Source organism: Eurytemora carolleeae, unplaced genomic scaffold (genome assembly GCF_000591075.1).
Source record: "Eurytemora carolleeae unplaced genomic scaffold, Eaff_2.0 scaffold352, whole genome shotgun sequence".
NCBI classification, from domain to species: Eukaryota; Metazoa; Arthropoda; class Copepoda; order Calanoida; family Temoridae; genus Eurytemora; species Eurytemora carolleeae.
In genome coordinates, this window is record NW_019396295.1 from 264,238 (window position 1) to 288,639 (window position 24,402).

General features: G+C 32.7%; 4 protein-coding genes across 4 annotated transcripts; all 4 read right to left on the reverse strand.

Moving 5' to 3' along the window:
• Nucleotides 1–6,239: 6,239 nt before the first annotated feature.
• LOC111700391 (E3 ubiquitin-protein ligase RNF185) lies at nt 6,240–9,986 on the reverse strand. The gene is made up of 7 exons (XM_023471276.1): nt 9,851–9,986; nt 8,954–9,079; nt 8,576–8,665; nt 7,507–7,597; nt 7,275–7,346; nt 6,393–6,442; nt 6,240–6,315 (listed from the first exon to the last, which is right to left on the reverse strand). Exons 1-7 carry the CDS (start codon nt 9,959–9,961, stop codon nt 6,277–6,279), a joined length of 579 nt encoding a protein of 192 aa, XP_023327044.1. The 5' UTR covers nt 9,962–9,986; the 3' UTR covers nt 6,240–6,276.
• Nucleotides 9,966–13,869, reverse strand: LOC111700393 (uncharacterized). Its single transcript, XM_023471278.1, has 5 exons — nt 13,781–13,869; nt 13,240–13,305; nt 12,545–12,627; nt 11,543–11,629; nt 9,966–10,170 (listed from the first exon to the last, which is right to left on the reverse strand). The coding sequence occupies exons 1-5, from the start codon at nt 13,829–13,831 to the stop codon at nt 10,086–10,088; spliced, it is 372 nt and encodes a 123-aa protein (XP_023327046.1). The 5' UTR covers nt 13,832–13,869; the 3' UTR covers nt 9,966–10,085.
• Nucleotides 13,870–14,182: 313 nt separating this feature from the next.
• Nucleotides 14,183–22,069, reverse strand: LOC111700390 (uncharacterized). Its single transcript, XM_023471274.1, has 12 exons — nt 21,910–22,069; nt 21,478–21,530; nt 19,930–19,995; nt 18,537–18,584; nt 18,069–18,161; nt 16,869–16,959; nt 16,236–16,334; nt 15,974–16,015; nt 15,694–15,787; nt 15,188–15,289; nt 14,805–14,966; nt 14,183–14,665 (listed from the first exon to the last, which is right to left on the reverse strand). The coding sequence occupies exons 1-12, from the start codon at nt 22,007–22,009 to the stop codon at nt 14,464–14,466; spliced, it is 1,152 nt and encodes a 383-aa protein (XP_023327042.1). The 5' UTR covers nt 22,010–22,069; the 3' UTR covers nt 14,183–14,463.
• Nucleotides 22,070–22,295: 226 nt separating this feature from the next.
• Nucleotides 22,296–23,220, reverse strand: LOC111700392 (uncharacterized; the record flags this gene model as incomplete). Its single annotated transcript, XM_023471277.1, is given in 2 exon segments — nt 22,296–22,643; nt 23,076–23,220. Coding segments are annotated over 2 exon segments (360 nt in total), but the record flags the coding sequence as incomplete, so codon positions are not given.
• Between the last annotated feature and the right edge of the window lie 1,182 nt (nt 23,221–24,402).

Sequence of the window (24,402 nt, forward strand, 5' to 3'; positions counted from 1 at the left end):
GTTGTATAATAAGGTTGTACTGTGCGTACCAAGGTTGTATAAGGTTGATTACTCTTGATATGCTCCAATGTAAGGAAAATGTTGTCTCCTAAGAGAGATATATAAAAACCTCAAATGACGTCACTCTCGCCTTTACCATCAGTGACGTCATATGAGGTTTTTATCTATCTTAGGAGACGACATTTTCCGTACAATTGGAGCGCATCGAGAGTAACCAACCTTATCTATATACAACCTTGGTGCGTGCGATGACTGTTTGTTAAGAATTTCAGGAATGCGTAAATATATCTGTATGCGTAAAAGTTTAAACAGAAACAATGCTCCTTTACTTAAAAATACATCCTTTCCTCATTCTTCTTCTATCACACTGCGGTCAAAAATATAGTACTGGCAGCATTGAACTTTTTACGTCATTTTACGTTTTCTTGGTATAAGTAATATATATACACTGGAGACTACAAACAGGGTTGTTGGCAATGACCCCAATGCAAAGAATTTAAAATGTTGTTCTATGTGGGTAATACTTTTCAGCCTCCCCCCCCCCCTTAAATGGAGAAATTCATTATACGCCCCTTTCCGAATATGATCTAAGGTATAAGCTTTACAAGAAAGTCTGAATTACTTCCAAGATTAAGGTTTCACAGAAATTTCTGCAGATCTTCAAATTCAAGGCTTCCAAAATCAAAGTTACATTCACAGTTTTTTCTAATTTCAGTCTTAATAAATTCGTTTTAATTTCCTTGGCCAGAAGAATTCATTTTATTTTTGAGGATTTTTATCTCATATAACCTAGACAAATATATCTAATATAACCTAGACAAATATATCTAATATAACCTAGACAAATATATCTAATATAACCTAGACAAATATATCTAATATAACCTAGACAAATACATCTAATATAACCTAGACAAAAAATTATTCGGGTAAACTTTTTTGTTGTTGACACCTTTTCTTAACTCACATAAAAATAAGCCTAAATTCTAGCATTTGTTATTTTAAAAGTTTTACTGACACTGTCTTGAAAACCCAGCGTTGCCCAGGGTACTCGTATCTAGTTACTCTCGCCGTTTACCCGCGCTTAGTCCTAAATTATGATTTTAGTTATTGTTTCCTTTAAAAGTCGACCCACCTAGGTTGTATAATAAGGTTGGTTACTCTCGGTGTGCTCCAATTGTACGGGAAATGTAGTCTCCTAAGATAGATAAGAACATAATATGACATCACTGATTATAGAAGCGAAAGTGACGTCATATTAGGTTTTTATCTATCTATCTTAGGACACGACATTTTCCGTAAATTGGAGCGCATCGAGAGTAACCAACCTTATTATACAACCTTGCCACTCACTCAACTTAGAATCTCAAACCACGCTAAGAACATTCCTGTAATCCACCCGAATTCCCCAATCAAAATCTAAGCCAAATCGGTCATGTATTTAAAGATTTATGAATAATCAAACATCCGAGCAAACAAACAGAGATTACTACTTCTATATATAAATTTGGCTTGTCTTGGTGTCTGTCTGTTTGTTTGTCTGTTTGTATCCAATAAACGTCAAAACGGCTGAACCGATCGGGCCCAAATTTTTTATTTAACTATATTTCAGGGTCAGATTTATTTTTTGGGGGGCAGTTTTTTTAGTTGGGGGAAATGGAAATCTTTTGTTTTTTTGGGGAAAATTTAGTTTTGGGTTTTTTTTTCAGTTTTGTCAATTTTGTGTATGGGAAATATTAAACCTTTATTTTGGATAACATTTTTTTATTTTAGGGCATTTTTAAAAAATAAAAAGGGATAACTTTTTTTAACAAAGGGTTAATTTTTTGTTGGGGGCAAAACTTCTTAATTTTTTAGCATTATCTAAAAAGTAAGGGGCATATTTTTTAGATAGGGCTGTACATTTCGGGATAAAAAAAATTAAATTTAGGTGCAAATTAAAAATGTTTGGTGGCATTCTAAAAAACCAAGGGTTACAAATGTTGAAAAAAGGGGGGAAATTTAAGTTTGGTGGGGCAATTTGAATAAGAATGTGGGAGTGTAATTTAAAAAATAGAAATTTGGGGGCATTTTTATGGAAAGGGGATAAAAATAAAAAGAATCTGTGCTTTGAAACATATTTTAGTGGAATTTGAGTTTGCTTAAAGAGTGTAGGATTTAATAAATAATTACTATGGGGGCACATTGAAACAAAAATTCGGGAAAATTAGCTATTTTTGGAACTATATGGACCCCTGTTAAGGACTTCTTAACCCCCCCCCCCCCTACAGGGGGCAAGCCTTCTTAAAAAGAAAGGGGCATGCCCCCCCCTTAATCTAAAGGGGGGGGGGCAGGCCCCCTTATCAGCGTAGGTGAGTCTGACTCCCCTTGCTGAGCGTTTGAGGGGGGGGGGCACGCCCCGGTTAACGAAATCTAACAATATTAAGACGCATTGCATATTTTCTGAGTAGTATATCTAAGTCTAAAGCTAGATAAATGTTTCCTGGGTTTATTTAAAATGTGAATTGGCAGTGTCATATATGTCATACTAATTATTAACTCTTTTATAAATTGGATTCAAAATATTCTTAATGGCCAAATTACCGATTCATTATCTGTAAATCTAAAACAGTTTTAATCATTGATTAAATTGTTTTAAGTTTTGAAGAGATTTAAATCTATATATTTAGAAGAGGTTGCGTGATTATATTTAAAATTATCAAAGATACAGGTTTACAGACAAAGGATGAGAATATAAAGACGACCTTAAATGTGATGATCCAAATGTTAACTCTATAAAAGTCTTTTAATAATTTGACAAAGATATCGTGGATATAGGACTGTGACATACAAGATTCCGTACAATCGTCTCAATACAAGGGACGGTATACAGACAGAGGAGACTTTTACTAAAGTTTGGCAATAATGGCATTGGTAGTATTCGTTTTTAACGATATTTAAGGATTTTAGGCCTATACGCGATAAAAAAAGGACGGAAACTTAAGTAATTAAAATTATCAGATTTTTGGAAATTATGCAAAAATTGTCATCAGACATAAGATACAAACCTGAACGAAGCAAAATCGATGGTTCGATGACAAGACTTCTCAAGATCATTTTTTGGAGTCTTCTGAAAGCCAATAAATCCTGTATAACTTATCTATTAAAGTTTAATACAAGTAGTTTCAGTTGATCTTCTATCAAGAATACCAATGGTATGCTCAAGTTAGTATTCGTGGTATGTCTACTATAGACATACTTTAAAAACGATATAAGTTACCCTAGATTGACCAGAGAAATGCACTTTAAACTGGTCTGAATACATGGTGTCCCAATAAATATGGGAATAAAACGACGACTTTTGTATCGTCTTTTATCCATGCGAGAATATTTCGGAAACGTCATTTTTTAGTATCACAGTTAAAACACTGAACACCTAAAACTACCAGTCTTGGGATTCACAAAATGTGGTCTACCAATTTTTTACCTTCAAAATTGACAGATATATAAAGAAAATTTGTCCAGATTCCAGTTTATTAAAAATCAACAAAACTGTTAAAATATTTAATATCTCCGTCATTTGCAAAGATACAAAGGTAGATCACATTTTGGAAAGCTCATAAGACTTTAAACATTTTTTTGATGCACTTGGTGGACTTGGGGTCATATTTCAATAATCGCAAATCAGAGACAATATTTATTTAGTCTCTCAATTCCAATTTTTATTCAGACACCCTGCATAATACAGGGTTACTCACTTAGGATGAAACCTCCAAGATGACTGTATAGTTTCAATTTACTAGATTCACTGTAACTGTACAGTGTACACCTTTCTTGTTTTTTTTCCCTAAATCACTTAAAATTCATGTAAAAAGTATCTTTCTTGTTTTCTTTTCCTGAATCACTTAAAATACATGGAGAAAACTACCTTTCTTGTTTTTCCTCCTGAATGACTTAAAATACATGTAAAAAACTACCTTTCTTGTTTTCTTTTCCCGAACCACTTAAAATACAAGTAGAAAACTATCTTTCTTGTTTTTCTTTTCCTGAATCACTTAAAATACATGTAGAAAGCTACCTTTCTTGTTTTTTTCTTTCTCCTGAATCGCTTAAATACATGTAGAAAACTATCTTCCTTGTTTCCTTTTCCTGAATCACTTAAAAATACATGTAGAAAACTACCTTTCTTGTTTTTCTTTTCCTGAATCACTTAAAAATACATGTAGAAAACTATCGATATTAACGAAACTAAGATCACCATTAATATCGTTTTGTCAGTTTGCCATTACAGTCTCCTCATGTATGTTGGATAACACTGTATATTTCACAAATATATATGGTTTGTACTGAACACTATTTTATAATCAGCGACTCCCAAGAGTCACTAGAAAAGGCAAAACGCCTTACAAGCCAAGTAACTAATTTTTTCCCTAAGATTAAAAGTGAAATCTATTCGTTTCTAAAAATGTTCTTTTTCTTCAGAAAAAAATCAAGATCATTCAAGTTCTAGGTTTAAAGTTAATAAATTTCTATTTTGTATTACTAACGTATATGTTTTTCACCACTTGATGTTTTTGTGAATCTTTTAATATTATAACAAAACACAATTAATCAACAGCTTATTTCAAAACTTTAATGTCTTATTAATAAATATTTTCACTTTCACAGAAAATAGTTTTAGGTCTATGATGAAATATCGTTTTCTATCTGACAACATCCAACATATAATATTGGAAAACTGCTCAGATTTATTCTTATAGTAAATGATACGACTAGCGCTGATGGTTCAGTGAAATCTCAAATAGGGAATTATTCAAACAGTATTATTTTGTACTACTCTCATCTCGTATTAATTTTCAATAAAATTAAAAACAATTGTTAGAAAAAACATGAAAAATAATAAATACATTGCTATCATAACAAGGTAATACGAATTAAAAAAAGGGGGAGGGGAGTGTAAATAGATAACCCGAGTAATTAACACAAAATTGCAATCTACAAATTAGAAAAAAATCGTAAAATGTCTAAGAAATATTTTTTTAAATTACAAAAAGAAATGGAGAAAAAAATAGTAAAAACGACAAACTTATAACAGTATGATTATAAGTATAACAGTTTAATTCTCCGAATCAGAGTAAAAAGTCTAAAATCAATCTAAAGATAAAAAAATCTAACATAAATCTCAATATTTGAAATCTGGATCCGTTGCACTTTAAAAACAATAAACAATATAGTTACTAGCAATAACACGAACATGGCCGGGTTAACAAAAAGCAAACCTTTTGACATTTTACTATTTTATCTTTCTCGTATAAACCTAAATATATATATAATACAAATTAAAATATTGAATAATAAGCTAAGATAATATAAATGTATGAAAAATCACAATTTTAGTAATCGAAGGAAAACACGATGACTAAAGGCCGGGGAGGGGGGGATGACGGATAATTAAGACATGGAAAAAGTCGACAATAACAATCTTCGTCAAACAGCAAAATTGCAGTTATAAGTAAATTTAAATTTTTATAATCCCTCTCTATCACAATTTATTTCAAAGTCCAAAAAAGAAGGTTTCTTACACGCTATTTCAATCACTCCTTCACTTTTTACTCCATCCATTTCATTTTACTTTCATACAAACTTTTAACAAAGAAAATATTGTTAAACCCCTGGTGTAAAATAAATTCTATTGATTTCAGATGATTACTATTGTAGACTCAGTCCATATCTTATTATGTTCTTAGACCTTGGACAGGGAAGGAGTGAACTGTAGGACGTGTTGGTTGGATGCTAGAAATTGAGGTTTTGAGAATTGGACTAGACTCTAGAGTCAAGAAGGTGGAAGGTGGTGTAAGAAGGTTGGGATTGATGTGGAAAGGTCTAAAGTGGTTTTGGAAGGTCTAGATGAGTCCGGGAAGGTCGGGGTCGGTGTGGTAAGGTCTAGAATAGTCCACGGTTGGTATTGTAAGGTAAAGAATAGTCCAGAAAGGTTGGGATTGGTTTGGGAAGGTCTAGATTAGTCCAGGAAGGTCGGGTGTTGGTCTGGGAAGGTCTAGATTAGTCCAGGAAGGTCGGGATTGGTCTAGATTAGTCCAGGAAGATCCAGGTCGGTATTGGAAGGTCTAAATAGGTCCGGGAAGGTCGGTGTTGGTATGGGAAGGTCTAGGTAGGTCCGGGAAGGTCAGTAGGGAATGATATGAATGTATGTTGGTGGTTTGAGAAGGATTAATGATCGTGATAATTGCAAATGATTGTAATTAATGTGTATAGTTATATATTTTTTTCTTCCGTCATCTAGGCGATCATCAACCAAAATATAAACAAACACGCAACCTGGAAAAAGACAGAATTAAAAAAGAAAATTCAGTAATTATTCCAAATTAGAACTTTAATTTAAATTTAAATATTACCCAAAGAAAAACTTTGTGAAGGAATGCTTCTTCCATAGCTTGCTGGGTCCCTGACATATAAATAAAATAAATCTAGCTGGTAGAGAAGTTTAAACGACGCGCATTTGATTTAGTTTAATTGGAAAATTTGATTTTATTCTCTTATTTAGGGGTATATAGTGTAATCTATATATAAGTTTGGCTTGTCTGTCTGTCTGTTTGTTTGTCTGTTTGTATCCAATAAACGTCAAAACGGCTGAACCGATCGGGCCCAAATTTTTTGTGGGACATCTAGAGACCCCTGGGAAGGTTTATGAATCATCAAAATTTCAAATATTTGTCTCCATCAAAATTCGATCGTCATTAAATTTTTAAAAATTTTGAAAATCCGCGAAATTTTTTGTGAAAATCCGCGAATTATTTTTGTTTTGTTTTACGATGTACACAAAGAGAACATGTTCACAACTAATTTAGAAGATGGGCGCGAAGCGCCCTCTAAGGCTAGAAAGAAGGGCGCGAAGCGCCTTGAATTTCTAGTACTGTATATTCTCTTATTTAGGGGGTATATAGTGTAATACTGTATATTTTCATGAACACTTATTTGAAAAGTATATTTCTCCCCCGGAAAGCTGGTATGTGTGCGGAAGTTTTTTTTTCAATTTTCGCTGAGTTAAGGAAAAGGGGGGGGGGTGTAACTAAAAATAAATATTTAACACCTCTGGCCTTATTAGATTTAAAATCAATTTGAATTTAATTTCGTGAAAAAAACACGTTAATTTATTTGAATGTATAAGAAATGTTTTAAGACAAATACTTTTTTATTTAAAATCAGAGAAGGGAATTCAAAATTTTTCCGTTAACAGAAACATCGGATACAATAATGAATGTTTATTTATAGTATACCTGGATGCGGAGACCCTGGTCTTTCTTCTCCGAAATTCAAATTTGAAGTAAATAATCCAAAAGGAAATGCACCTAAAACAGTTGTGATTTTATTTTATTAATCGAATTTTTTCATGGCTAAAATCGTTAGTTGTTTTACAATTTTTTTACGCTCAAAAATCTTCTCTCCTACTTTTTGCAGGAAATGATTTTATTTTCAAATATTAAAAATTATATATTAAGATTTACTTACCTATACCAAATGACATATGAAACCCTCCATTATTCCCTCCAAAACCAAATCCATTAAATGGATTACTGGTGGTAGGTTCTGATCTTTGACCCTAAACAAATAGTAAATGAACATAAAACACAATATAATTTGGAGGTCTAAGAGGATATCTGCTACTTCATGGACCTACCTGAGGTCTTGGCAAGTTGCAGGTCATTCCCTAATTGACCGAGATCTTGGAGGTAGTTTTTCTCTACAGTGACCTACCTGAGGTATTATAGGCCATTTATTCCTTATTTGACATTTATAATGAGGGTTTAGAGGTCATTCTATATTTTATTAACCTACCTGATGTCTTGGTGGTCATTTTTTACTTCAATGACCTAATAGTAATAGATGAACTCAATGTTCATCTATTACTTCCTTGACCTATCTGAGGTATTCGAGGTCATTTTTTACTTCCTAGACCTACCTCAAGCCTTGGAGGTCATTAATTACTTCCTTGATCTACCTTAAGCCTTGGAGGTCATTTATTACTTCCTTGCCTGATCTGAAGTCTTGGAGGACATTTATAACTTCCATGCCTGACCTGAAGTCTTGGAGGACATTTATTACTTCCTTGACCTACCTGAAGCCTTGGAGGTCAATTATAACTTCCTTGACCTACCTTAAGTCTTTAATTAGTACTACCTTGACCTCCTGAGGCCTTGGAGGTCATTTCTTACTTCCTTGACCTACCTTAAGTCTTGGAGTTCATTTATTACTTCCTGGACCTACCTAAAGTCTTGGTGCAGTGGTGATTTATTTCTTCCTTGACCTACCTGAGGTTTTGGAGGTCATTTATTACTTCCTTGACCTACCTAAAGTCTTGGTCATTTATTACTTCCTTGACCTACCTAAAGTATTGGTCATTTAATACTTCCTTGACCTACCTAAAGTCTTGGAGGTCATTTATTACTTCCTTGACCTACCTAAAGTCTTGGAGGTCATTTATTACTTCCTTGACCTTACTAAAGTCTAGGTCATTTAATACTTCCTTGACCTACATAAAGCCTTGGTGCAGTGGTAATTTATTTCTTCCATGACCTACCTGAGGTCTTGGAGGTACTTTTTCTCTGGGATCCTTCCCCTCTCCCCCTCGTCCATACAGTGGTATTACTTTATCTCTGCTTATACCCGCCTATTTAGAGATTCAATCTTTAATCAGAAAAAATACTCCTCAACCAACGTCAATCAATCAATCAACATTTTTTTTTAAATCCTTCCAACCAATCATTTTTATGTTTTTAAATGGGTTTAATCACTAAATTGGAGAAAGTAATTGACTTTCAGGGGAATAAATGATTTTCAATGTAAAATGGGTGAAAAAACTTGCCGTTAATGTTAAAGAAATTCTTTAAAATATATACCCCTGTAAAGTAAAAATTAATCAATCAACCAACCCACTGATCATCTGAATTATTCCTACCTTACAAACAGGACAAATCTGTCTGTTTGGTCTAGTTTCTAACCACTGGTGGAGGCAAGGCCAACAGAAAAGATGTCCACACATTGATATAACCGCATCTTTAGCTGTGTCCAGACAGATATTGCACTGCAAAAAAACCAAGAGTTTTAGTATTTTAGATCTATGGGAAAAATAAAAGAAATTTTGACATCAGAGATTTCTCTATCCTCCTAATGATAATACAGTTATTTTTTAAGTTCATTATCTGAAAACTCAAAAATTAGAATTTTAGCCGAATTTTTTTTTTTGTGGCAAAAGCATTAAACTCTAAAAACCGATGATTGAACAAAGACTTCAGACGAAAATAAGATTCATTTTTTGTCTTCTATTTTTTATCGTTTTAGTTTTATCTTCAAAATTATACAGAGGCCGAATTTAAAGAATTTGAGCCGCGGCTTAAATATGGTTAGTTCCACTTAAAATTGTATTCAATGTTTCAAAATTTAAGCCAGTACACAAACCGGTTTACGGCGGATTTAAGACGCGACTCAAATCATTTAATTCGGACTCAGAATTTATAAATTAACCGAACCAGTGTTGTTAATCGTTTTGGATCGTTTTTAAACACAATTTAATAAAACTTTCAAGATTTCAAACCTGTGCCGTGTTACAGATAACTGTCATTAAACTTTGCAATATCTTTATAAAAAAAATATTGGGAAAACTATCCTTTACAACACGTCTTTTTTTGCAAATATCTTCTGTCATGGTCAACATTTGACATAGAATAAGAAAATCAGATGTTTAAAATTTAATATTTAAAACTTGTAGTATTCTTATTCATTTGACCCTAAAAGAAAATATAGGCAAAAACGACTGAACAAAAAATTTCAAAACCAACTGAAAGCACATCACTACCTCGAATGCTCTATTCTCCTCCTCCTGTTCCTCCTTGTGTTCCTCCTGCTCCTCAGCTCCTCCACTATCCCCAGGAACCCGAGGATCTAAGTCTACTCCTCCTGAAGCCATTCTATCTGAAGAATTAACACTATGTACTGACTAAATATCTTTAAGCTGAAGATCCTAGTGGGAATATTTCCAACTAAAGTTTTAAATTGCTTCCGCTAGAGGTCTATAGTATAGGATCTGAGAGTTACAACCAGGTGATGTATACGGCCTTCCTGGTTGGGTGATCAATTGGTACTTCTCCTTGACTAATGGACTTCAGCCATTCCTGCCTGAAAAAAATGTTTTTAAAATTAATATTATTTTTTATTTAAAAATAAGGATTAAGTGACTGTCAACGTATTTTAAAGTGACCACAAAATTAAAGCATTGCATGCCTGATTCACAGAGGAACCTTTTACACCTTTATATGAGAAACAATTGGAAGGTACCATCTGGGTTCTTTCTTAAACATAGTAAAATTGTATCAATGGCATTCCTTCTTTCTGTCTGTCCAATAAATAACTTTAATAGAGAACTGATTCACAGAGGAACCTTTTACACCTTTATTTGAGAAACAATTGGAAGGTACCATCTGGGTTCTTTCTTAAACATAGTAAAATTGTATCAATGGCATTCCTTCTTTCTGTCTGTCCAATAAATAACTTTAATAGAGAACTGATTCACAGAGGAACCTTTTACACCTTTATATGAGAAACAACTGGAAGGTACCATCTGGGTTCTTTCTTAAACTAAGTAAAATTGTATCAATGTCATTCCTTCTTTCTGTCTGTCCAATAAATAACTTTAATAGAGAACTGACTATTTAATAGGTCGTCAGTAATGTAAGGTTGCAAATCAAATCAAATCAAATCATATTTACAGGGATTGCTTCTTTTGTATTCCAATTCCTTCCAAATTTCTGGATATTTAGTCCGATCTTTATCTTACATTTGAATTTCCAAACAATTACGAAACAACAACAATAATAAGACATCGATTAATGTTTATTTGGCAATTTAAATGTTAAACTTAACCCTACTCCGACTGGACTTCTGGTTTACGGAGGGGGGGGGGGGGAAAAACATTTTTGAAAAGCCCTTGGGCTCTACTTAAATAATCTGAAGAACTAAAATTGCAATCTTTACGTTTCTATATGTAACCTATGTACCCTATGTAAGCAATGTACCCTATGATCTTCCATATTTACGCGATATTGCAAAGTTACAGGATGCAATCAAGGATAAATTTATGAACAGGAAACCAGTCACCCCCCCCCCCTAAACCAGGCCCGGTTCTCCTTACCTGTCCAGGAAAGCCGAGCTTAATTCAATATTCGTTTTTAATCCTGAGATGTCCGTATTCGTCACAGTAAAATTTAAACAAACCATGTATACAGGAGAAATGATTTTTGATGGTTTGAAAAAAAATGAAAAATTGGACATTTAAAGGCAACTTTACTCCTCCTTTCTAGTACTTTACCCTGAAAATTCATTCCCCCCCCCCCCCCACTATAAATCATTAATTTTCTCCAAGTCGATGAATAAAACCCTAACTTTATAAATAACATCTAGAAAAAAATACATTTTCATATGAGGGAGAGAGAGTGAAAAGAAGAATTCTCAGATAAATCATCAATAAGTAAAAGAAGAATTTAAAACTTACTTCCTGGGTCCGAAAGTGAAGTAGTAGAAGGTGGCTATGGGGAGAATGGAGATGGAGAAAAACTTTGCAAAGTTCCGAATGGAAGGTCTAAAATAAACAAGAAAAAAATAATATAAAAAATTTTGATCCTATTTTTTAAGGATCTACTGCACTTATACACAGGCTTAAGCTTCCATATATTCTACCTCCTCAGATACGTAAGACATAAGACATAAGCAAATTTAGGCTGGCTCTTCGAAATTGGTCACAAAATAGGTATTGAATCTATTTTAACCTGGGGGTCGCGGGGTGCAATTTAAATAGTTAGGTTTTCTTAAAGATAGAACATTGTGTGATAAGGGGGAGAATTTAGAAGGGAAAAAAAAATCATCTACCTTCCCCCGCCCCTCCCCCTAAATTGGAATTAAGAATTAAAAACCCTTTTTAAAATATGTGTCAAATAGAAATCATAAATATAGATTAAACAAACAAAAAATGTTCCTAGAATGTAGAATAAATAATTTTTCTGAACTGCTAAACGTAGGAAAACAATTAGCCAAAAAGTTAAGGACCAGAAAAGATAGAAATTAATTTTTGTAGATTTCAAATACATGTCGATTGGACTAATGTTCATTTGGACAATTGTTAAAATGGACTAATTTTTCATTTAAAAAAATTACCTCAATCAATTTTTAAGTATTTATACACAAAACATGTGACGTAATCTTAATATTTGAGGGTTATGTTTGGACAATTTCTGGGCCGAGCACTGTGACGAGGACATGCTAGGGGGCCGAGCGCCGCGGATAGGACATGTTAGGATGTACTAATGTTCAAATGCATAAAAAACAGATTTTTGAACAGCTGACTTTAGTCCAATTGAACGTAGTTCAATCGGTTATTAGTCCAATCGATATAGCATCTAAAAGACGTAAATGAAGCATTAAATTCAATCGTCGCATCTTGTTCTCATGTAATAAAATCAATAGAACTAGAGAAATAATATTCTATTTTTTTATTTACTTGAAATGCTCTCCGTATGAGAACTGCAAAGCATTCCATCTCTGGAGAGCAGCATCAAAAACAACTCCACCGTGCTCAGCAGCCTAAACATTAACATTGCCATCTTTTTGGAGATCGTTTCTAGAAAAATTTTGATAAACTTTAAAGATTTTAAATAGTATTATGTTAACTAAACTAAGCAATATCTTTAACCCTAAACAAATAAAATGTGCAAGAACAATCCGAAAAACAATCTTTACGACACGTTAGTTTTTGCATCGTTTTTGGGTCATTTTTTTTGCAAATAACTCCAGCAAATAAGCAATCTTTCGTCAATAAACAATTTAAGTCGTCCAGGCTTAAGTTTTTTTGTCAAAAAGGCCATTTTGCATTTTGCATAGTGGCAATAGGCAAACATTTATAGGAAACAATATTGAATTCTAATTTGATGAGACTGTTCAATATGTTTTACCTTTTAAATAAAAAACAAGATTAATTAGAGGGTTAGAAATAGACTTTGTTAAATGAAAAAGGGGTTTCGTAAAACTGTTTTTTTTATAAGAAGAATGAAGATCCTACCATTCGATTCATTAGATAAACACAAAGGCAAGATTTGCGAACATTTAGGAATACAATTCACAATACTTCTACTTTATAACTTGTCTAGTTTAAGAAAAAGTTTAGACAAGAAACTAAATTGAATAAAAAAACAAAACCTTTGGGTGATAACGTTTCTGAATAAATTCATGCTTCAGCGCATTTCTGATTACGCGTCTACGTTCCTAAACAATTAAAAAATGCTTGTAAATACATCTTCAGTACATAATAATTTGTGCCGTAAACACATACAATCACTATTTAAAAAAAAGGCATTCACGATTATCTCTCTTTTATATATATAAAAAAGTTGTAATCTCTGTTTGCCTACGTGTCCTATCAAAACTCATGAACCCCTTGACCGATTTGCTTCAAATTTTGACTGGGAAACTCGGGAGAACCAAGGGAATATTCTTAGTTTGGCTTAGAGATTCTAAGTTGAGTGAAAAATAGCTAAAATCATAATTTACGACCCAGCGCAGGTAAACAGCGGGAGTAAATATGAGTACCCTTACAATGCTGGGTTCTCAAGCTAGTTCATTATAAAATTGAAACCAAGTCATTTCACAACTCGGTTATATATCTCAAATTTTTCTACTTCTTATGTCAAATAAATTTTTTTCTTTCAGAAAAAAAAGATGTTTTTTGTTAAATGTTTACCTCTAGGACGGCCTCGGCATAGGGGGTTCCTCCTCCAACTTTTTCAGCCATTTTTATTCTTCAACAATACACTTAATCAATCAATCAATCGATCACAATTGATCAATCAGTTGGTTACATACAATCATTCATGCATTGAATATTTTACTTGAGAATAAAAAGAACGCGAATGTAAATTTTTACAGTATTTGATCAATATCATGCTCATCGTTCTGACTAAAAATGATAAATCACATTTAAATCATACAATATACAAAGATAGTGTAATAACTTATCAAGGAACACCGAGAATTGCAGAGGGGGCAGTCAATCAATGGACGGATAATTTAATCATGTAATTTGAATTGTATAAAAATACCATTAGATGATCGTCGATTAATTAATTAATTTCGAGTTTGTTACATCATTATCAGTATCAATCAGAATTATATCACAATCGTTAATGCACAGTGCACACAAATACATACGTTTTAGAGAGAGATCACATCAGACAATATTAGTTACATAACCTCAACGTAAAAAAACATAAGAGCAATAAAACGATATTTAAATAATGTACAATGTAAACACACATTTTGATTTAAATCGTTCCAAAAAAGACTTCTATGGCAACTTGTACATGTTTAACAAGCAAAAGCAAGCTCAAAATCCACTCAAGATAAATCCTCCAAATGTTTTGTACTTTATTGTTTCTGTTTGTAAAGGATGAGGCTAGCGCTGACCGCCTCGTGGTCTGACAGACTGAGAAAGGCGTCGGCGGCCATTTCAAGATTTTCAGCGGCAGATTGGTCTCGCTTACTGCGATTTGGTTCGAAATGTATAGAGTCGGTTGTAAGGAATGGAATGTCGAAAAAGTTGGTGAGAACCAAATTTCCCGGCGATGACCTGAACAAATAGTTTTATCTAATTAGTCCATAAATTTTCATACATTTTTAAGAAAGATAATTACAAAAGTTGGAAGACATAACGATGATTAAGTTCTGGCTGATTAAAATATCATGAAATATAAAGATTAAAAACGTACTTATGCCAAATATAATCGTAGAGAACTGGTGGATACTTGCTGCTATTACCAGGAGGATAGATACTGCCATTGGCACCGCTGTAGGTGTTTCGTGGATTAGCGTATGTTGCTCGTTTAGGGATTAACCAGTCCGTAATTATCTTGAAGAAATCCTCCATAGAACTAAATTAAATTTGGGTTGAAATTAAAGGGATTGTAGATTTAACTTCACGAGAGCCTCAAAAGTGCCATCAACGATATACATTGCTACTCTTACAACCTTTTCTTCAACTATGCCGGAAATATCTTAATTTTTCTAACCAAAAATTTACATCCTGCGACAACTACATTTCCAGAACGCCACTCATGGAATGAAAGAAGTTTTTTTGTAAACAAAATTTTACCTTGCCATGTCCTGCTTCAGGATTGAATAAGTGGTCTCGTTGGTTGCTCTTGGATCAGAGTTAAAATCTCCGCCCAGCAAAACAAAATCAGCTGATGCGGTTCTAAAATACAAATAATAAGTTTTATTTCTGATAAAAACACTTAGGTTTACTTATACTCCGTTAACGTGAACATTCTTTATTACAGCAGGGGTGTATATTTTCCTGAAAAAGCATTACTTCCACCCCTTTTTAAAAATAATTTTTTACTCGGAAGCTATGTTTGCGCGTTGTGTCAACCTTGTTTTAGGGGTTTATTCGTTGAATTGGGGAACAAAATGAGTTTTTTTGGGAAAAAAATAAGTTTTTGGAGAAACTAAATGATTTTTCGGGAAAAGTATGAAAAAGGATGAAGAGACTTACCATTCATGTCAAATTTTTCATTTTCTCCAAAAATCTCCAGAAACAATTCTTGAAAATATACACCCCTGTATTCTATAATACAGAGACAAAAAAGGAGCTTATACCTGACTGCCTTCATCAGTTGTTTGACCTGCGCCTGTCTGGCCTTCTTGTTCTCAACCTCGTCTGACGCACAGGTATGCGTCACAAACACATCAACTACGGAAACACATTTTTAAAATAATAATAAAATAGGTATTGTATCATCTAACCTTTGACACTCCTAAAAGTAATCATTTACATAAGATAATAAAATGAAGTTAAATTTTATTAAAAAAAAAAAAATTAACCCAAAAATAATAAAATAAATTAAAATGTCTTTTTTAATTAGATGAGTAAACCTACCTGTTATATTCTCAACTGGTTCAATTCGAACTCTTCCAAAGCCTGACGACACAAATTTATACTTCCGGTTAATTATTGGTCATATTTTAGAAATTTCACGGATGAAATTTTAATCAAAAATTAATATCTTCTCTTCAATTTTAATTTCACAACTATTTCTTAGATAAAAACATGCCTGAATATTTCTGAGTAAAAACGGGTCTGCAAAAAAAAAATACTTAGAATTAGTGAGAAATTGTTTTCCATGGGATCATAAAATTTCCTTTTCTCGCCAGTTTCTCCCCATCCCCTGTAGGCCCGTGAACATCGAACATAGTAAACTCAATTTCAAGAAAAGGAAATCTAGAAACAACAGCCAAACCTAGAAATAAAAATAATTTATTTTGTGAAAACTCATGTCATTACTATCTAGATCAAATTGAGATCTGAGAGCCCCTCCGTTTTTGGGAAGAAGCATTCTGACCGTTATAGGGCGAGCGCACTCAAACAATGATAATCTTTTTCAATACAATGGCGTTAATCTTCAGAACCTGAGCCCGTAATATAAAAAATTCGTGAAAATACGGCTTATGTCTTCGTTGGAATTAGTAAATTCCAGGATGTTATTAGAATAAGACTCAACATTGAGACTAATTCTTCACTAAAACCAATCAAGATCGGTTTTATTTTCAATGGGCCTAACTCAGTAAGCTGACCCTAAAATCTTGCAGCCGAAGCTTTTAAATTGCGGTCAAAATCTACCCAATTCACAATCCACATCAGAAACTTTAATATTGACTAATTGCTTAATCCGTGAAAAACGAGCTATGAAGATATCTCCCATTAAGTTCTGGAGTTCAAAAGGGATTAACTTATGCATCGACCGCTTAAGAATTGGATTAGTGATTTAGGTTACCTGAGCATCCAGCAGGCAAATCATCTCCATCACAACACCAGAATGGAGAAAAGGGCCACCATGGACATGGCCGTTGAGCCAAATCGTCGTACTTAACAAATGAAACATCCATTTTTCCTTTTATTTTCCTCTTTTTCTTCCGATTTTCTGTCATTTTACTTTCCTAGCCCTCTTTCAAACCGTAAATAATTCAATTGTATTTAATGAATAAATGCTTAAGACCCGGATCCGGATCTGTTGGATCCGCAAGATTTTGGCTTCCTGGATCCGGATCCGCAAAAATATGCGGATCCACGGATCCGGATTCAAGGAGTAAAATATTATCAACCAAAAACTAAAAAAAAACTGTTTTACTCCTTAAACCCAAATCTGAACTTTTGAAAAAAAAGAGAGACAGTAAAACTTTATTATTTCTGAATGGTTCATCAAGTAAAAAAATAAAACAAAAAAATTTGAAAATTATTTTTTGTTAAAAAAATTCAGTAAATCTTAAAGAAATGACCTGGATCCGGATCCATTTTTTTCCAGTGCGGATCCAGGATCCGGATCCGCATCAAAATTCAAAATTAAATGGATCCTAAGCACTGGTATTTATAAATGATAATGAAAATATTAAAATACATAAATTGCAATACTGGTTACCCCACCACCCCTTTCTTTTTTGAATTTCTTCTCCCTTTCCTTCTTTATTATCTTTGTTTCCTTCAAAGAGACCCCCTAATTCAGTGATTTGTTGCATCCTTCATTCCTTTTTTAATCTCCTCTCTTCTACGTCTTTTCTCCAATAACCTTCCCACATTCTAATTACATTTCCTTCTCTTAGAGGGACTGCAAGCGTAATTTCAAATGACCCTCAATGCTAATGCCCGATTTACAACGGTACCCTTAAATGTTTTGTCTGTCTATCAATGTTCAATATTTTAAAGAAGTGAGTGCGCATTTCTACGACAGAAGAACATGTAGGAATGATCAAAAGTAAAAGCCTTTAAACATAAAAAACAATATATTCTACATTATTAACAGGTTTTAATGACCTGCAGTCATGAATCGGGCATCGCCATCTTTACAAGGAGAACCCCTTGAATTTAAGTGAGTAGGCCATTTAAGGAGAAGTACTGTAATTAGAATATTACGCTTACAATCCCTTCACTCCCTCAAATTATTTTTGAATTTTCTTTAATCTTTAAATCTAAATCTTACCGCGGTCATATAATATCCTTTAGGGAGATGTTTAGCAATAGTATCATGGTCAGGACGCATCCATAGTTCTTGAAACAGGTAGATATCATACTCCTGCAAGCAACGACACATCATCAATTTGTATCTTCGACGTGTCTTTGTAGTCATTAATATTTTTGTCGCACAATGGATGAGACTGTAAAAACGACTTGAAACTCATGATGATCCATTTTAAATCAAGTCTTCTGCCTTTACTTCAGTATTTTATTGGCTTTTTAAATGATTTGAAAAAAGAAAGAAACAAGTTTACAGCTGCAGGGAATCATGAATATAAGAAAACAGACAGTATAAACTCAGTACAGTCGTCTCTGAAGTCTCATCCTTTGTTGGTAACCCTGTAGTTATCTGATAATTGTCATGTTTATTTTGAAAGAGTTATTGTTTATATTGTTTATATCGATGTTAAAGGTATTATTATTATTCACTCACCATGTTAGACACCATCTGTCCAATATGCTCCATCCGAAATTCTTTGTCCTGCAAAAGTATTTGGTAACAAATCTATATAAAATCTGTTTAGGTACAGTACAATGTACAATTATTCTATTTCTCGCTTATATATGCTGAAACTTAATGGACGACGATTGAATTTTTTAAAAATCTTATTAGTCTTAAAAATCTCTCATTAGTTATAATAACCTCTCATTAGTTTTAATAATCTCTCATTAGTTTTAATAATCTCTCATTAGTTTTAATAATCTCTCATTAGTTTTAATAATCTCTCATTAGTTTTAACAATCTCTCATTAGTATCTCTCATTAATTTTAATAATCCCTCATTAGTTTCAATAATCCCTCATTAGTTTTAATAATCTCTCATTAGTTTTAATAATCTCATTAGTTTTAATAATCTCTCATTAGTTTTAATAATCCCTCATTAGTTTTAATAATCCCTCAGTAGTTTTAATAGTTTCTCATTAGTTTTAATAATCTCTCATTAGTTTTAATAATCTCATTAGTTTTAATAATCTTAGTTTTGATAATCTCATTAGTTTTAATAATCTCTCAGTTTTAATAATCCCTCATTAGTTTTAATAATCTCTCATTAGTTTTAATAATCTCTTATTAGTTTTAAAAATCTCATTAGTTTTAATAATCTCATTAGTTTTAATAATCTCATTAGTTTTAATAATCTCATTAGTCTTAATAATCTCTTATCCGTTTTAATAATCTCTTATCCGTTTTAATAATCTCTCAGTTTTAATAATCCCTCATTAGTTTAGTTTTAATAATCCCTCAGTAGTTTTAACAATCCCTCAGTAGTTTTAATAGTTTCTCATTAGTTTTAATAATCTCTTATTAGTTTTAATAATCTCTTATAAATTTTAATATGCACTTATCAGTTTAATAATAGTGATTACTCATCATTTAACAGATGAGATCTTTTGTTTTAATAGCAAAGCTGTTTCCAGGAGACCAAAATGTAAAACAAACCCAACTTTTTCAATTAACAAAGCGTAGACATTCCCATAGTTTACCCATAGATACCCAGGGGGTTACTAGGTTAAATAGTTCTTTTTTCCCTCGCTTGTTTTTTAAAACTGAACAACACTAGGTACTCAATCTAGTAGAAGATATCGATGAATCCTGTGACCGAATTTAAAGAATTTGAGCGGCGGTTTCAATTTAAGCCGCGGCTTAAATATGGTTGGTTCCACTTTAAATTGTATCAAATGTTTCAAGATTTAAGCCGGCGCTTATTTTTAAACCAGGGTTTTGGCGGATTTAAAGCACGGCTCAAATTCTTTAAATTCCATCTCTGTTTATATATTTTCTACTTTTCTAGAATCTAAATGCATGTTCTACCGTCAACAAGACATTACCTTAGCACCAAAGACCGCATTAATACCCCATGTGTTCAAGGACAGTATTCTGAGAGGAACTCCTTCCTAGATATAGTAAAATGACAATTGATCCACGACTTGAAAAACCTATTTTATCTTGGAAAATAATTTTCGGCATTAATTTTTCAACCGAATTTAACAATACTGTGAAATAATAATTACAGAAAAAATGTTGTTCTGTTCCAAAATGTGGTCTGCCTTTCATGTGCTTTCAAAATCACATGAGATATGAATGATTTCAATCAGAATTGGCCAATTTGGGTTTTATTTGAAGTGGGTAGTCGAACTGAGAATGTGTATTGTCGAGAATTTTTTAAGATTCAACTAAGACATATAAAATGTTTTAATAATATATAATTACAGAGTTTGAGCGAAAAGTCGACGTTCAAAATCATCCATTTGGGTAAGTCCGTTTTGATGATCGTTATTTTTCAAATTAATAAATAAATACCACAAAAAATGTAACAAAATTAGATGTTTAGGAACACTTTTCTCAATAGAAATTTGTCAATAAATCAATGTAAGAATCAATTATTTCTTAACCATCAATATATTGAATTTCTATACTTTACGAATTTGTTCGCAAATTTCTACAAATTCTTCGAATGTAGTTTTTTCAATAAAAATTCCAAAAAATATAAAGAAAATGATTGTAAAGAAAGAGAGATTACAGAAACGTTTCTTCTTCAAACTTTTATTAAAAAACGCAGAAAATTAATTACAAAAAAAATTAATCAGAAATCCCATTAAGTTACGAATGCCTTTTTGCGATACTCTCTACTACAGAGTACAGATACTAATAACTGAACAAGATTTCTTATTTCCGATGACGAGAGTAATTTTATTTTATCAACCTGAACACTATTTAGTTGACTGTAGACATTGTGTAACATTTTTTGTCAAGTTATTCAATAATTAAAAAATAACGATTCTCAAAACCTAACGTCCCAAATGGATGATTTTAAAAGTCAAACTCAGTAATTATGCATCATTGAAACGTTTTATGTCTCAAATGAATCCTAAAAAGTTTGTCCACAATACTACTTTCTCAGTTCGACCACCATGCATTGCCGGTCACTCCCTTAAATAAATGGAAACAAAATTCTTTCTCTCTCTTGTGATTGTTTATTGATTAAGCACACAGAAGACCGACCAATATATATATTCAAGAATCATATTGTAAAAACTAAAATTAGATAAAAAAATTAATGCCACAACTTATTTTTACAATCTTCAAATCATCTCACGACACTGTCAAGAAATTCTTCATCTTTGTAAATATTTACTGTAGTTTGCGTAAATAGTAAATACATAGAAATCTAAAAATAATTCAGAAAGTATATAGTATGTCAGGAAATCCTAAAGTATAAGGATTTTTCTGACATACTCTATATAGGGGTTTTCTTTCAGTGTATTTGAACTGAGGATGTGTTAAGTCTCCTTTCTAGTGATTTTACTCTACTGAGAGGGAAGGGGAGAAGTGAGGGGGTGGGGGCCGTCCGAGAAAAAATGATGAGTAAAAAATACCTGAACAGTTGCAAAGAATCCAAGTAATATAGCTATTAATACACCAGCACAACCTAATATATAGATCACTAGGGTAAATTCTAACTTAACCAGCATTTTAGTAACCTCGAGGATTTGGTTTCGTTTTACCTTCTCTACACTATATGACCAATATTTGATTGTTCAATCAATTTGATGAACAAAAGGAGGTATTTGAACTAGATATATGGCTAGTTCAACTAACTCTCTAGATTCCGACCTTGGATATATTTTCTCCTCAAATATTATTCAGATACGGCATTGACTTTATGAAAATTAAGATGAAAAAGCTATTTATGTTTCAGCTAAATATTCAATGCTTACATAGAAAGCTTTGAAAAGAAATTCTTGAAAATATCCCTGCTCTCATGGAATATATTAATATATTGACTGATATTCAATTTTCTCTCCTACCTATTAGAAATAGAAGAGGGCAAAGAAACAAGGAAGCTGAGCATCTAGGACGAGCAGGGTCCACATTTGATAAAAGAACTACTGTGTCGGATTCAGACATTTTATCCTTACTCCCAGTTTTGCTATAAATACATCATTTTCTGAAAATAAACATGGATATTAATCCTGAAGATGAAAAAAAAACAGTTTCAACAGAACAAAATCTTAATCAGTCTTTGTGAAAATCGGCAAAAAATGCTGTTAAAAACTTAATCGAGCATTACAGGATTTTCACTTTGTTACAACGATAAACATGAAATTAAAACTTTCTAATACACTTTACAATTTTCATGAGAGCTTTGTGGGAAAGTATAATTTAAAATTTGCATTACAATTGCGCTGAAAAATTAAAAAAGTAACCCTCTTATTTATTTCAAGAATGGAGATACACACAGTTTCAAATGCAGTAGGACTGTAGGAGTGATATAAAAAATTAGCCATGTTCAGGACCAGAACTGATAGAGTGTTGTAAACTCTTATTTATCTGCAATTATAATTTACATAACGTGCCACATTACGATCTGAATAGCAGCTGAGCTGTGTACTCTGGCCCCAAGTGATGCTCAACATCCAACATTGTATCTTCTTGAGAGAAACATCAAATCCGCTACTATATTGGCTAGGTTGAGGAGTAGCAACTTCATATTTATTGAAGTACTTTAGGACTCCACTTGATTCAGCAGGACAAACGTATCCTTGATCCAGAGGTTTATCTAGGTTTAATCTGTATACTGTACACTGTATCTTTGTATACTGTACACTAGGGTGGGACGATTTATTCATTTAATTTGATTTCAATTTAATATTTATCAAAAAATAAAAAAGTGGACAGTATTTAGCAGCTTAAGATATATTTTTTGGGGCCTAATTTAGTATTTAAGGTGCAGGCCTTAAGCTTTGTTCCGAAATCGACCCATCCCACTGTAGAGTGTACACCCGATACACCCAGTAAAATTAAGATACATAAAATCGGCCACAAAATGTATCCATGTCTATAAATAGTATCTTAGTATCTAATTCCATAATATCCTATTCAATAAAATCTTCTTCAAATATCTTAGGCCATAAAATCTGCCACAACAGTAAAGTCCTTAAACTTGCAACACAATGTCTAGATGAAACCCTGCCTTGATCTGAGGTCATTTCCTGGGAACATTTAACCTTTACATTCAAATCTCCGTTAGAGGGAGGAAACTCCCAAACACGTTTCCCATTCAGACAGTTCGCAGGGTCCATCTTACAGTTGGCACATTTCAAAGCTGATTTATCATCCTGCAACATGTTTTAATAAAATTCATTTCTACTGTTTATCAAAATTGAGATAGATTTATTGAACCCGTGTCAAGTAAGACATTTTGTAATATCTCTTTCAATATTAATAGCAGCAGACTGTATACACGTAGTGTTGATAAGATTACATATTTGCTCGAACATAAACTCCTGCTCATACTTGTTCAGCACAGTGAACACCTCGGTGTAGTTATTACTGGACACCTCCACCTTGAGAGGATTAAACAAAACGATGTACACGGTCAACATATTTTTTATCTCTCCACTCATATAAATTTCATTTTTACCCAACTAAATTAGAAATTTTAAAGGGAAAATGAATATTTTTAGCAATGCTTAGGATCCATTTCCAATTATCTGGATCCGCCCTGAAAAAAATGGATCCAAATTCAGATACGATTATGAACATTTCTTTTAGATTTAATAATTTTTTAATACAAGAACATTTAAAACTTGATGATTATGAACCATCAGAGATAACACATTTTTAATAATCTGTCTTTTTTCAACAGTTTAGATTTGTGCTTTGAAAGAGAACGCTTTTTTTACAAGTGACCTAATGATACATCTAATTCAAGTTTCATCGACAAATTGCAATTCTTTAAATGAGACCATCCATCTATCAAAACCAGAAGAAAAGCATTTTCATTGAAACATTTGACTAACCCCCCGCCCCCCACTCTCCAAAACAATTTAATTAATCGAACCTTGCTGATAATATCCATGAATAGGTCTATAGACCCCCTGATCTGGTATGCCTGGAACATCTTGAACAACTGGAACAGTGTCTCCAGGTCCTTAATATCACGGATATCAGTCTCGTCTCCACTATATAGGAACCTGGTACAAACAAGGAATAAGCTTGGGTTTGTAGAATTACTTAGAAGCGTGTAAAGGGAGGGGGGGGGATAAGTAAAAAATATGATTTTGGTGAAGAGCCTCCAGATTAAAATCATGTAGTCTTCCTAAACTCATGAAATGCCATCAACTACTCATAACTGCTCAACAGGATTATAAATTACAAGAAAATTGAACATCTAGATGTGAGTTTTCAACACTTGATGATACTTTTTAGTTTTTACCAATATTTTTTAATATTTACCCCCTGTCTAGAAATAATCTGTTTACTTAAATTCAGCGAATAAAAACATAAAAAAGATTTAT